The sequence below is a fragment of the Drosophila virilis genome, chromosome 5, assembly GCF_030788295.1.
Source record: "Drosophila virilis strain 15010-1051.87 chromosome 5, Dvir_AGI_RSII-ME, whole genome shotgun sequence".
Lineage (NCBI taxonomy): Eukaryota > Metazoa > Arthropoda > Insecta > Diptera > Drosophilidae > Drosophila > Drosophila virilis.
Window position 1 is genome coordinate 2,428,658 of NC_091547.1, and position 13,316 is coordinate 2,441,973.

Here is a 13,316-nt window from a genome sequence, read left to right on the forward strand (position 1 = left end):
TATGTCGTTTCGAAGCGTCATATCTCCCCGTCAAATCTAGAGCGGCGGAGCTATGTCGTTTCGAAACGTCATATCTCCCCGTCAAATCTGAAGCGGCGGAGCTATGTCGTTTCGAAGCGTCATATCTCCCCGTCAAATCCACAGCGGGGGAGCTATGTCGTTTCGAAGCGTCATATCTCCCCGTCAATTCTAGAGCGGCGGAGCTATGTCGTTTAGAAGCGTCACATCTCCCCGTCAATTCTAGAGCGGCGGAGGTTATGTCGTTTCGAAGCGTCATATCTCCCCGTCAAATCGACAGCGGCGGAGCTATGTCGTTTCGAAGCGTCATATCTCCCCGTCAAATCCAGAGCGGCGGAGCTATGTCGTTTCGAAGCGTCACATCTCCGCGTCAATTCTAGAGCGGCGGAGCTATGTCGTTTCGAAGCGTCATATCTCCGCGTCAATTCTAGAGCGGCGGAGCTATGTCGTTTCGAAACGTCATATCTCCCCGTCAAATCCATAGCGGCGGAGCTATGTCGTTTCGAAGCGTCATATCTCCGCGTCAATTCTAGAGCGGCGGAGCTATGTCGTTTCGAAGCGTCATATCTCCGCGTCAATTCTAGAGCGGCGGAGCTATGTCGTTTCGAAACGTCATATCTCCCCGTCAAATCCATAGCGGCGGAGCTATGTCGTTTCGAAGCGTCATATCTCCGCGTCAATTCAAGAGCGGCGGAGCTATGTCGTTTCGAAACGTCATATCTCCCCGTCAAATCCACAGCGGCGGAGGTTATGTCGCTTCGAAGCGTCATATCTCCCCGTCAATTCTAGAGCGGCGGAGCTATGTCGTTTCGAAGCGTCATATCTCCCCGTCAAATCCACAGCGGCGGAGCTATGTCGTTTCGAAGCGTCACATCTCCCCGTCAATTCTAGAGCGGCGGAGCTATGTCGTTTAGAAGCGTCATATTTCCCCGTCAATTCTAGAGCGGCGGAGCTATGTCGTTTCGAAACGTCATATCTCCCCGTCAAATCCATAGCGGCGGAGCTATGTCGTTTCGAAGCGTCATATATCCGCGTCAATTCTAGAGCGGCGGAGCTATGTCGTTTCGAAACGTCATATCTCCCCGTCAAATCCAGAGCGGCGATAATATAATAATTCGACATTTTTTCGAAAAATATATACATTATTTATTAATAAATTGCATATACTTAAGGTAAACTTATATATATACATATATTGTTTATATTGATACTAACATATAGATTGCACATTTCCGGCCCAAAGACTGATAATATTTATCACAATTCGCATCCGATAGCTAGCTGATAAGATGTAATCTAGACATATATATAGACGTATATATAGATTTTAAACTACAAATTTGTTTAGTTAAATATAGAGTATTGTTTGTTTGGGAGGGGAGAGGAACCAGCTTTGTCGTGCCACCTCTTAAGGTAAGCTATTGCGATATCAGTTACAGCTCCTCCAACTTAAATTGTATATTATGTATATATATATATATGGGGCATATCTGTTAATGTTTCTTAGAGCTAGGTGTAAAAATTGCACCTTATGGTTTGGCAAGAATCGTATTGTATTATTGCACCTGTTGGCTGGCTTGGCCAAGTGGAAGTCTTTCGTCTGGTTTAGATATTGCACATTCTTAAAATACTAAGCTAACTTTTGCGTATCATCTTGTAGAGCACCGAGTGCGTTTCGATGCTCTCCGCGCCCGATTCGCACATGTCCTCGGCATTGGTCTCCTCATCCGATGAGCCGCAGCAGGTGCTGTGCCCGCGCCGCTGCTCATCCTCCGAGGAATAGGATGACATCGTGGTGCTGCTGCTGCCGCCGCCGCCGCGTGCCACATTCGATTGGGAGCGCGTAAGCGTTTTGTCCGACTCGGCATCGCTCAGGTCCTCGCTAGCATTGGGCGGCGCCGCCGCTGCTCTGCTGCCGGGCGAGACCATGTGCTCAAGATCCTCAAAGCGGCCCGGACTGGTGCTCTCTTCTTCGTTATCCTCGATGGTGTCGATACGTATGATCTGGCCGCCGCCGCCGCCGCCGCCGCCGCGTCCGCTCAACATTTTGAAGTTGTAGCGATCGTAGACGTTGCGCTTGTACAGCTCCGTGGAGTCGGTGCTCATGTAGCCGCTGTCCAGCTGTCCAAATCGCTGCTCATAGTAGTTCTGGCTTCCTACCTGTCCCGTCGCCGAGCCAGGCTGTGCCGCAACCGCTGCCGCCGCCGCCGCCTCCTCAATGATGGAGGCAATGCCATCGTCGCGCTCGAGCGCCTCCAGAAAGCCACCCGTCGAGCTCTTGGTGCCATAGGTGGGCGCCGGACTCTGGCTGGGGCTGAATTTGTTGGCTGCCATGTGGACAAATTTGCGCCACGCATTCTTCAGATCCTTGGCCTTCTTGGCGCGATCCTTTAGCCCGATGGCTATCTGCATGCCAGCCGTCAGCTGTGCCGGCTCAATCTCACAGCGATAAACTGTCTGGACATTGACACTCACGTTCGCATTGGAGCTGGAATTGTTACTGCTGCTGCTGCTGCTGTTGGTAGCGCGTTGTGGATAGGCGATGCCTACGGGCACGCCCGCATTCCGATAGAGCTCCTTGGTGCGCTCCGAGAGATGGCTGCTGCTGCGGTTCGAGCGTGAGCTAATCGACAGCGCATCAAACTGATTCAGATCGACATCTTTAAGATTCTTCGCATTGTTGTTGTTGTTATTGTTGTTGCTGGACTCCAGGTCCGCTGCATCCTTGAGCTCGTGCTCATTTTCGTCTGGCTTTTCCTTCTGGGACTTGCGCCGATTGAGATACTTGTTGAGGCTGTAATCATTGCGCAAGCTATTCATCTTTTTGCCGTAGATGCCGTCGTAGTCCATGTCCAGCTGCGCCTTCTGCTCCAAACCCTTCGAGGGCTTGGGCTCCGTCATGGCCGATATGACGCTGGACATGGTATTGTTGCATGAATTGTCAAACTCCGAGTTGGCCAGGGTATCCGAGACGCCGGTCAGCTCGGTTATCTCGCTGTGCAGGCTGTACGCATCCTCCTCCTGCCGCTCGCTGTGGCAACAGCTTGGGCCAGCTTCGGGCGGCGGCGGCGCCGGCGCCGGCGGCAGCGGACGTTTGTTATGCAGCAGCGGGGCGCAATAATGTTGATTCAGCATGGGGCGTGGCGGCGAGTGCGGCTGGGCCGCCGGCTGTTTTTCTGCAGGCTTGGGCGAGGATATGGTTATGGTAGTTCTGTCTCTAGCCACATCCACCACGGAGAGTGTAGGCGAGCCTTGAAGGCCGCGCTGCCGGCGGGAATGTTTTGCCTCCAGCGTCAGAATGCGGCCCTGCTCCTCGCGCTGCTGGGCCTCACTCCTGAAGTGCTCCTGGACGGCCAGCGGCGATTCGTAAATCTCGCGCAGATTCCGGAACGAGTTGCTGGAGCGCAGAATAAAGGAGGCAGTGCGTGGCTTACCATTGGCCAGCTGGCTGCTGTCCGGCGTGCCGATCTGGCGGCTGAGATCGGGTAGCGAGTTGATCTGATTGTAGTCCTCGGTGCTGCTCTGGCGTCCGTGCTTGTCCCAGGCATTGATGTCACAGAAGCTCTGCTTCTTGGGCTTGCGATCCAGGGTGTCCGGCTCGAACTGATCGCTATCGGTGCGCTCCATGTCGGAGGGCGGTTCGTGCTCCACCTCGATGGTCATGCTGCCGCGAAAGGGCGTGTCGTATTTGATGCGTGCCGCGGCCTCCTTGTGCCGCTGCGCCTGGCTCTGCTGGCCATGTTTGCCGGCGAGCAGACGCTTCTTTAGGTCGCCCTCCTTGCGAAATCCATTGACCCGATCGTACACCGTGTGACTGATCTCCAGCTCTTCCTCCAGCGGCAGGGCCGTACTCAAGCTGGGGCTCAGCTGTGAGCTGACATCGGACGAGGGCGAGCTGGAGGAATGCGAACTCTTGCGCTTGCTCGGCTCCAGACGCTCCAAACTGTCCGTCTCATAATCCACGATCAGGTACTGTGGCGATTTGCGCCTGTAGATGGGCGAATCCGGTTGAAACTGTTTCAGAGACTTGCGACTCAGCGAGCTGTAGTCCGGCGTCGGAACCGAGGGTATGCTGCTCTGGGTGCTGCTGTAGATCTCCTTGATCTTCTTCTCGATGGTGCTGTCGTAGTCCGGCGTGGGTATATGCGCTGCATACTCGCGCTTTAGCGAATCGTAGATGATCTCCGCGGGCTTCATGTTTCGCAGCATATTGTAATGCTGTCGATCGAATGAGTTTAGCGACGTTGGCGTCGAGTTGGCCGCCGCGAACTGTTCGAGCACATCGCCGCGTTTCCTCAACGACTTGGAGCGGCTCGAGGTGCTGCGCATCGAGCCGGCCGGCGAGTCGGCCAGCATGAACTTTGGATTGTTGTAGATCTCGCCCCCCGTCTCCGCAAAGCCATACACATTCGCAGACACGACAGCCGAGTAGGCCGTATAACTCTCATAGGCTGGCGTTTTGGGCTTGACCGGCTCTGGACTGGATTTGTTCAGCCTCTGCTGCTGTTCCTCCTCGTGGCAACGCATGCTGGAGCTGGATTCCGGCTTGCATTGCGGCTCAGTGCTTGACTTTTGCATTGGAGGCGGCGGCGGGCGTTCTTTGGGCGCGGTAATCTCCTTGCGCGCGGAGCCTTTGCTGGGTGAACCGTTGCTCTTCTTCTTCTGCTCGGCTGTCGGCTCCGAGTTGGGCACACTCTGCAGCCACTGCTCGATGCTGTTGCGCGTGTCGCCCAGACTCTTTGTCTGCAGATTCTGCTGCAGCGGCACATTGTATCTGGCCGAGCTGGTCGCACCGGAGTCCAGGCTGGCCTCTTCGTGGATAATGTTGAGCGATGGCTGGTAACGCTTGGCGGCCATTTTGTACTTGGCAATGGCAATCACCTCGCGAATCTTTTGAAGAAACTCAATGGCAGCTTGTGGCGGCTCCTGCAAGAATTAGAGAGAGATTGGGCATCATTTAGTTGGACATGGATTTTAGCGGGCTTTCGACATACCGCCAGCAGATGTGGCTCAAAGTAGGCTGGATTAAAGTAGAGCTTCTTGCGCACATTGCCGTTGACCATGGCGCGTAGATTCTCCAGTTTCTCCTCGCTCATCAGATCCTCAATGACAGCCACATTCTCTGTGGGCAGGCACTCGTTGTCCTGCCGAAAATCATCCGACTCCAGTGAGGAATTCTCCGCGCTGTGGCTGTGACCCGGTTTGGGTGACTTGTTGTTGTTGGCCATGTTCAGCTGTGGATGCACCAGAACCGAAACCGAGCTCTGCAGTAGAATCAAGTCGGGCTGTCTAGCCAATGCTCATGGGTATAGCATGATGGACTCACCTTGATCTTCTCCTCCATCTCGCACTCGGAGTTCGAGTTCGAGATGTCGCTGGCAAAGCCAGAGTTGTGCTCCCGTTCGCCCAGCTGCGGAAAGTGCTGCAGCAGCGGATTGTTCTTCACAATGCCCAGGTCATCCTTGAGGCTGGCCATGCTGGCTCGCGTGCCCGCCTCGTTGCCACTGCCGTGGCCCAGACCCATGCTGTTCGCCGAATATACGCTGCCCACCCGGCTAAAGGGCGCACCATAGGTGACCTGATCGTTCTTCGGATAGTTGATCTCATTGCCCAGATTGTCCAGCGAGTGACGCGAGTTATGGCGCCCCCGACTCTTGCGCTTCTTCATGTACAGATAGAGAAACACGGAGGCCACATAGATGAGGCCCAGCAGCAGGCTGCAGATGCCGATGACCACATACTCCCGCATGCTCATGCCATCCGAGGTGGAGGCCAGAGTCGTCGAGTTCGCTGGCTGAAAGAACACCTCCGGCACATCTAAGGGCGGATTTAGATTGGACTTAAAGTGTGCACAGCTTAAGAGCTGCAGAGACTACTTACTGTGTGTGTACTTGACAGGACTCCCATTGACCCGGAAGGCCACGCACGGCGAATGCACATTCTTGGGCGGCATCAGATGATCTGAAAGATAGAGTTCCAGATGTGTAAGCCTCTCTTGATTAGTGTGTTTCTATCTTGAATCCTAATCTGACCGTCCGCCCGTCTGTCGATGGCGCATTTCAAGTTTCTTTCAAATTATCAATATATTACCCCATTTCCAAGCAATCAATAAATCGATTAAAGTCGATGGCGAAATCTTATAGATATAGAGTTCCAGATGATCAGCTTCTTTTGATTAGGGTCTTTCTATCCCGAATCCTGATCTATCCGTCTGTCCGTATATATCTCATTTTTTTGAGCTTATCCCTTAGATGCTTAGATGGCAGCCCGTCGGTGAGTTCAGGGTATCAGCTAGTCGTGCAGTCTTTGTCTTATTTTGAGACTCACCTTTCTGGCTGGCATTGAGCGCCACAGTCATGTCGCGGCAGACAAGATGCACCACAATGAGGCGACCCTGCATCTTCTGGCGCAGCTCCGTCTCGCCCAGCCACTGCAGAAAGCTGCGACCCTCGTCGCGAAACATCCGAAATGGATAGTCCGTGTCAATGGGGTTACGTAGATCCGACCAGCCATTCGAGCCGAGGTACTGGGCGCCGGTAACCGCACACACAGGCGTGAGTATATCTACAGGTAAACGCATACATATATATGCTAATGAGTGGCAAGGGAAAGGTTTGAGGGACGATTACTTACTGGGAAAACTGATTTCTCTGCTGGGGTAAATGATTTGGCCGCGCAGTGGCAAAAACACAAATGGAATTTTCTCCGACGATGAGCCGCTGACAAATGGTGAGAGAGAGCATTCTGCAAAAACCAAAAAAAAAAAAAAATAGATAAATAAAAAAAAATAACACGCATTGCCCCCCAATGAGAAAGTCTCTCGCATCGTAATGGTCAAAAGCTAGAAATATCCATAATGTTTCTTTTGATTGCAGCTGTGATAACATCGATAACTATCGATCAGGCCAGACCCTTATCAAAATGGTCGACACCCCTTTGTGTTACCAAAAGTGTTTTTGTTTTCGAAAACACGCTTACACTTTCCGTCTTAATTGTGTCGCTTGGATTTTAATTGTTGTTGTTATTGTTGGTATTGTTTCTATTATTATGATTGTATTTGTAGCTGGCAGCGAAAGTTGGCTTAAAGCATTTTTTCCTTTCATAAAAGTGCTGGTAACTCGACTGATTTGTTCAATAATAGTACATTTTTGCCATACTTGCCGCGCGTCATAGCTACCGTTTGTTATGTTTTTATTTTATATACCCTAACTTTGGGTTTTGATGAGCTTTGACATACAGCAAATGGAACTGTACAAATAAGATGAACTTGAAGAGCAGGAGCATAAGCTAAGCTTATGCTCTTTGAACTATTAATGTCGTCTTTTCTTTCACACATTTTTTCTTTTCTAGACACACATTTAAGTCGCCAGTTGGGATTACTTTTGGAATTAATAGGGCTTGAACTTGGCTTGAACTTCTTCATATGTCAACCTTATACATAATATAATACTAATAATAATAATAATAATAATAATAATAATAATAATAATGATAATAATAATAATAATAATAATAATAATAATAATAATAATAATAATGATAATAATAATAATAATAATAATAATAATAATAATAATAATAATAATCATAGTAATAATATTATAGTAAAAGTTAACATTAAAATGCGTTTGCAATTTAACTACTTTTGGTTTAAATGAGACTTGACTTCTAATTCAGAACACTTTTTTTTTAATCGAACGTCAATTGTAGAGCATTTGGGTTTGGACAAGCTTTCGTTAGGGCTTCGCTTGTCTGTTTGTCGCTTTATTTGCGTCACGTTTCGTTTTCATTCTGCAATTTGAGCGCCAGCCCTGCACAATTTTGTTATTATTACAGCATTTCTTTTTCGCAATAGAAAAATTGGAAAAAAAAAATGAAAAACAAAAAATAGTTGAGCAACCATTGTGATTTTGGCCAAATGGCGCACAGACAATGGCCTCTCACATGTGGGAAAATTGTAGGGAAATTTCCCAGCTGAGTCGCTGCCGCTGCCATGTGGAAATGGAGCACACAATTTGCGAACTACGAATTGGCTGACTAATTATTTCGAGTGGCGGCAAACGCTTCCGCGATCATCGTGTCTCCAGCCGGCTGCCACTTACCATGTATGTCATCCACGCAGATGCCCAAATCCTCGCGGTAGGCGCGCAAATATGGCAAACAGCGGCAGCTGCAGCCCTCCGTCTCAGCGGACATGCCCAGAGCTTGGCCATTCTCGCGCTGCAGCTTCATGCGACGCGTGAGCAGCTCCAGCCGACCGCTGGCCAGCGTGGCCGAGGCCGAGGCTGAGGCCGAGGCCTGACCCAGTCCATCGCCAGCTAAAAGCAAACACAGTGACAGAGATTAAGAGTCGTGTTGATTCCGCGTGCGCGTGGCAAACAAATTTCCATATTAATCGAGTACTTACCGTTGGAGTCGCCGCCCAGACGCACCACAGCCGCCGTGCCGCTGGACAGGCCGATGCAGGTGTCCGCATTGCAAGCGCCGACGCCGCCGAGACCTGCGTAAACAGAAAGAGAAACTGCAAAATCAACAAAACTGTGGGAGGGGGAGGGGGAGCGGGAGAGGGTAGCGGGAGCTGGGCATCTTGATTTAAGCACGTCACAACAGAACGCGCCAAGTCTGGCTGAGGATGCGGTTCGGCTGGAACGTGAGCGGCGTCTAATAAGCTGGCCATACTGAAAATTAATGCTGCTGTCAACGGGTAAACATGCCACACGGCTTAGGCTGGATTTGGATTTGGGACTTGGTTGTGTGGATACTCACCGCTCGTATAGAAGAGATCGCCATCGTGATGCCTTGTCAGATTGATTAGCTGTCCGTTAGACTGTTGCAGATCCTCTAACAGTAAATTCGCTGGCATTAAATCCTCTAGTTGATTTCTCTTAATGTCGCCGTTTTTGTTATTGTCCGTGGCTGCAAAGGCAGCTGCTCGGGTCGCTGCCAAGTAGGTGGCGCCAATGACCTGGCCGCCAGCTGTTGTTCTTGCGGCTGCAGCTGTGGGCGTGGCTCTGCAGCAGCAGCAGCAGCAGCAGAAGAAGAGGAGCAGCAGCAGCAGGCAGCAGGAATAGCTGAAATTGGTGCGCCACATGGTAGCAAGCGCATCATGGAGCGCCCCTGCATGGACCGGGTCCGATTTGTTGTTGATGCTGCTGCTCTGGCAAAAATATATGAAAAACAAGCACATTTAAGCCATAAATAAGTTGTACAATTTGCTGCTACTGGCGTTGGTGAAAACGCGCCACTAATTAAAACACGCGAAAAGGCGAAGAGCAGAAAAACAAATACGTTTAGATTTCCCCGCTGACTGCGCCTGTCCACACATACACACACATACACACACACACACACACACACACTCGCACACACATGCCGCTTTGGAGGTGACATTCTTTAAGCGGCGGTAATGAGGCAAAAATTGTTGGCGTCCATTTTTGTAAATGGAGCAGCATCAAACGCCAAGTGCTTGTTGTTGTTGCTGCCAGTTGCTAGTTGCTGGTTGCAGCTAACGGACAACATTTAAACAAATGTTGCAATTAAAACTCGTTCTGGCGGCAAATGTATACTTATAAACACACTAGCTCCAACGGCAACCAGAGCCAGAATTGTGCAGCGGTGAATGTGTGGAGCAAGTGCGTCGTCGTCGCCTGGGAACAAGCTGCGTATGCTACATGCCAAGGCCTGGCCGGGTGTTGTGGCCAAGTTAGTACCGTTAACAAATGCGCTGCAGTTATGTCTGCTTAATCTACATACAAGCACACAAACACACACACAGTCAGATAACTATATATACCCTGTAGTTGTTGAATTTGAGCGTTTATACCGCTAATCAGTTGCACCTTAGCTGCTTGACCATAATTTACATAAATATTTCACACAAACAACAGAAAATATTATTGGGGACTCCTAACTGTTAGTTACACTTAAGCTTTATAATAGTTTGTGCCAGCTGCTATTCAAAAGAAGAACAACAGCAACTACAACAACAACAACAACAACGGCTAAGTGGAAACAATCATTATATGTTGGCCAGAATATGAGAAGAAAGCGATAAAAAGCAACAGTTTGCGGCCTAATTTGAAAGTAAAATTTTGTGGCCGAAAAATACTAAAAAAAAAAAAAGAAGTTCGTTGCCTCAGTCTTTTGATTTTGATTGAGCAGTCAACACAAAAAAGAGTTCGTTGCCTAAGTCTTTTGATTTTGACTGAGCAGTCAACACATTCATTCATTGACTGAACCGAATTGTACAGTTAGCTGGCATTTGGAGATTAACAATATATATATATATGTTTACATGTTTATAATAAATGTCTTTATGAATGCTTCGATTTATGTGTGTGTGTGTTCGTATTAAATTTTATCTCGGCACTGCGACTCTGCTGTGGCCCAATCTCTTGCATTTTGAAACAATTTAATGACAATAATGACCTGATTTTCAGTTTGTATTTAGTTTTTCTTTTTTTCCATCTTTCTGTTTCTTTCTTATTTTTAGCTGGTGCAGCACTTGAATCGAGATGCGGCAATATGTTGAATGATGTGATTTTGATGATGCTGCACGCTGCTGGGAATTGTTGCTGACTGCTGCGGGTCTTGACTTTTTGCATTAGTCTAAACTCAATTAACAGGTAATTGAACTTTGCGCGCCTTACAGACAACATGGACGGTGCTGCATGCACCATGCCAGCAGCGGCAGCTAGCATGCACGTTCATTAATTATTAGGCAACACGATATGGCGATAGCTATGCGCACATTGTTCTAAGTTTGCGCATAAATTTATGCTTCTCTACATATAGATACAGATGCACATATATCTATATCTATATCCATGCATATATGTATCTGTTTTGCCGCAGAACGCATTGTAACCTGCGCTAGAAGCACGCAGATGCCGCGCAGATACACTCAGCGAAACGCTTGCGTTGAGCTTAAATCAAAATTAAATTAAATTAATATAACATAACATAACAACCTTAAAACAATTGTTTTTAGTTGAAGTTTATGTAAATAAAATAATAGGAATCAATGAAGAAATAAATTGGAAATTAATTTTTAGTGTTATTTGCACTGAATAGAAAAATTAAATAATAATGCTATTGAATACCATTAATTAATTAAATAAATTAATTAAAGTAAATATGTTATGGGCTCGTATTTTCAAGAAAGAATTTTTTTAAAATTTTAAAACATATTTTCTTTAAGTGTACAGCTGCTGTTGTTGCAGGTTGTAGCTGTTTTTGTTGCTGTTGTTGTTGTTGTTATTGCAATTGCTATGGGCCATTGTCTGGCTGCAGTAGCTACACTTCCGAGTGCAGCGGAGTCGACGTCACACTCGGCGTACTTTTAACACTTAGAACACACGCTAGTTAGAGTCGAGCATTGCCCTCCCCTCTCCCTGGCTAGCCGGAGCGTACCATAATAACAAATTTGAAATTTATTCAACATATTTGCGGCGCCGCCGCCTGTTCCATTGTGTGGCCAGAGGAGCGCATCATTTGCTCGCCGCCTTAATGTGCTTTAATATGTACTTGGACTTAGTATGCTTTTAGCCGCAGCTCCACAGATCGCCCCATAGGGCTGGCTGGCCAACGGTTTTCAAATAGTTGTTAAAACTAAATTACGACAGTGCACTCAACTCCAGCTCCAGCTACAGCTCCACTCGACTGGCCAGCGCGAATTGACCATTGCTGTTGGCTTTTGTTTTGGTTGGGTCTGGGTTTGGCCTGGTCGGGTTTGGCTTTGGCTTGGTTTGGTTTTTGGTTTTTGGTGCCTTCGCACTTTTTCGGCAAATTACTTTCACCTTAAAAGATCTTGATCTATTCGAAGTGCCTGCCCAGTGACCTAAACTCAATGGTCTGATAAGCTTAATTTCATTCAAATGCACAGCAAGGGCAGCCCACAGTGAAATGGCCATGCCAAAGGGCAAAAAAGTAATAAAAAAGCGTCTTTCCTTTTCTCTAAGTGCGCCCATAAGGAATGCATGAAAAAGGGCAAATGTAGGCAAGCATAATTCTGTGAAGATTATATGATATATATATATATATATACTAAGCTATCGAATCGATCGCACGATATTTGAGTTGTGCCATCGAATGCTTGAATTCTCGAAGATTTCTTGATGAAAATCATGGGAAATAAGGTTTTTTAACCTTAATTATACGTTTCAATTCGAAGCACTATACCATATGTCTTATAAGAATTCTATTGGGCTATTGGTTCCTTAAGAGTTACAATGAGTAGCATTTTTTAAAATTATATTATATATATGCTCAACATTCAAATGTTGAGTTTCACAATCCGATAATAAATTCATGCGAATGTGAATTCTATTGGGCTCTAGGGGTAGACAGAGTTACAATGGGCACAACTATAATGAAATCTTTTATAATATAATTCTGCAAATTTTAAATATATTGTGCACAATGTGACAAGAAAATAGATAATATCTTCGTATTATTTCTATTTTATTTGTAAAATGCACTGATTCGTATGGTAAGCCCAGGTTCTTAAAATTGAACCCGGAAACCTTTGATATTTAGTTGTTATTTCACAGAGATATGCTTGAGATAGTTCGGGATCAGTTTACTATAACATACAGCTGCAGCAGGGTATATATTTTTGCACAATCGAATAACTGAAATTTGTCTTAGGAAATGCAAATTTTGTACTCACAGCTTGTTAAGTTTCCGGCCAATGAATAAATTAACACCTTTGAGTGCTGAACAATTGCTGCTTAACGGTAGAACTTGGCTCAAGTGTTGGATTTTCGCAGCACTTTTGGAATTCTTTTGGACTTATTTCGACTTTTGTTTTGGCTTCGGGGTCTCAGCTGAACACACGAATTTCCACGCACACTTTTCCAGCAGCTGTTGTTTTACGTTTTCTCAACTGCACTTCACACATTTTACACATATTTGATTTGATTTACTTTTTTGTTGTTGTTGTTTGCTTGTTTTTCTCTTTTTTTCTTTTAGATTTTTGAAACACTTCGTGCCAGACACAAACACGCTAAAAACAATAACATTTTTACAAGAAACTAATGAAGAAAGCTTTTTTGTGGCAGCTCTTCTTCTTCGTCTTCGACGTTGTCTTCTGCTTGTCTTGGCCAACTTGCAGCCGCTGGCACGTCTATCAAGGTCGCCGTCAACGAAGCGACTGCGGCCTCAACTGAGACTGGAGGAAGTCGGCGAAAACTTTGCGCGCTGCTCTTAAACAAGTTTTTCTTTCTCTATTTGATTTTCTTTTTTTCGGCGTTGGCTTTACGCTCTTATATCTCGAAAGTATAAGTTTGTTTTGACAA

At 47.0% G+C, this 13,316-nt stretch overlaps 1 protein-coding gene across 3 annotated transcripts; it reads right to left on the reverse strand.

Moving 5' to 3' along the window:
* Positions 1 to 1,196: 1,196 nt before the first annotated feature.
* On the reverse strand, positions 1,197 to 13,162 carry sha (shavenoid). Of its 3 annotated transcripts, none has more exons than XM_070210136.1 (10): positions 12,689 to 13,162; positions 8,785 to 9,170; positions 8,426 to 8,518; positions 8,121 to 8,336; positions 6,652 to 6,762; positions 6,346 to 6,582; positions 5,899 to 5,979; positions 5,345 to 5,835; positions 5,013 to 5,252; positions 1,197 to 4,944 (listed from the first exon to the last, which is right to left on the reverse strand). In XM_070210136.1, exons 2-10 carry the CDS (start codon positions 9,107 to 9,109, stop codon positions 1,654 to 1,656), a joined length of 5,085 nt encoding a protein of 1,694 aa, XP_070066237.1. In that variant the 5' UTR covers positions 9,110 to 9,170; positions 12,689 to 13,162; the 3' UTR covers positions 1,197 to 1,653. The 3 variants fall into 3 exon arrangements, with proteins under 3 accessions (XP_070066237.1, XP_070066235.1, XP_070066236.1); XM_070210134.1 differs by having other exon boundaries at positions 5,013 to 5,282; XM_070210135.1 differs by having other exon boundaries at positions 5,013 to 5,282; positions 8,785 to 9,175.
* Between the last annotated feature and the right edge of the window lie 154 nt (positions 13,163 to 13,316).

Coding starts and splice junctions, on each gene's coding strand:
- sha (XM_070210134.1), bottom strand. CDS start 9,109: ATGTGGCGCACCAATTTCAGCTATTCCTGCTGCCTGCTGCTGCTGCTC. Junction 6,763..8,120: donor CTGCGTGGATGACATACATG/GTAAGTGGCAGC, acceptor TGGTTTTTGCAG/AATGCTCTCTCTCACCATTT. Junction 6,583..6,651: donor CAGAGAAATCAGTTTTCCCA/GTAAGTAATCGT, acceptor GTTTACCTGTAG/ATATACTCACGCCTGTGTGT.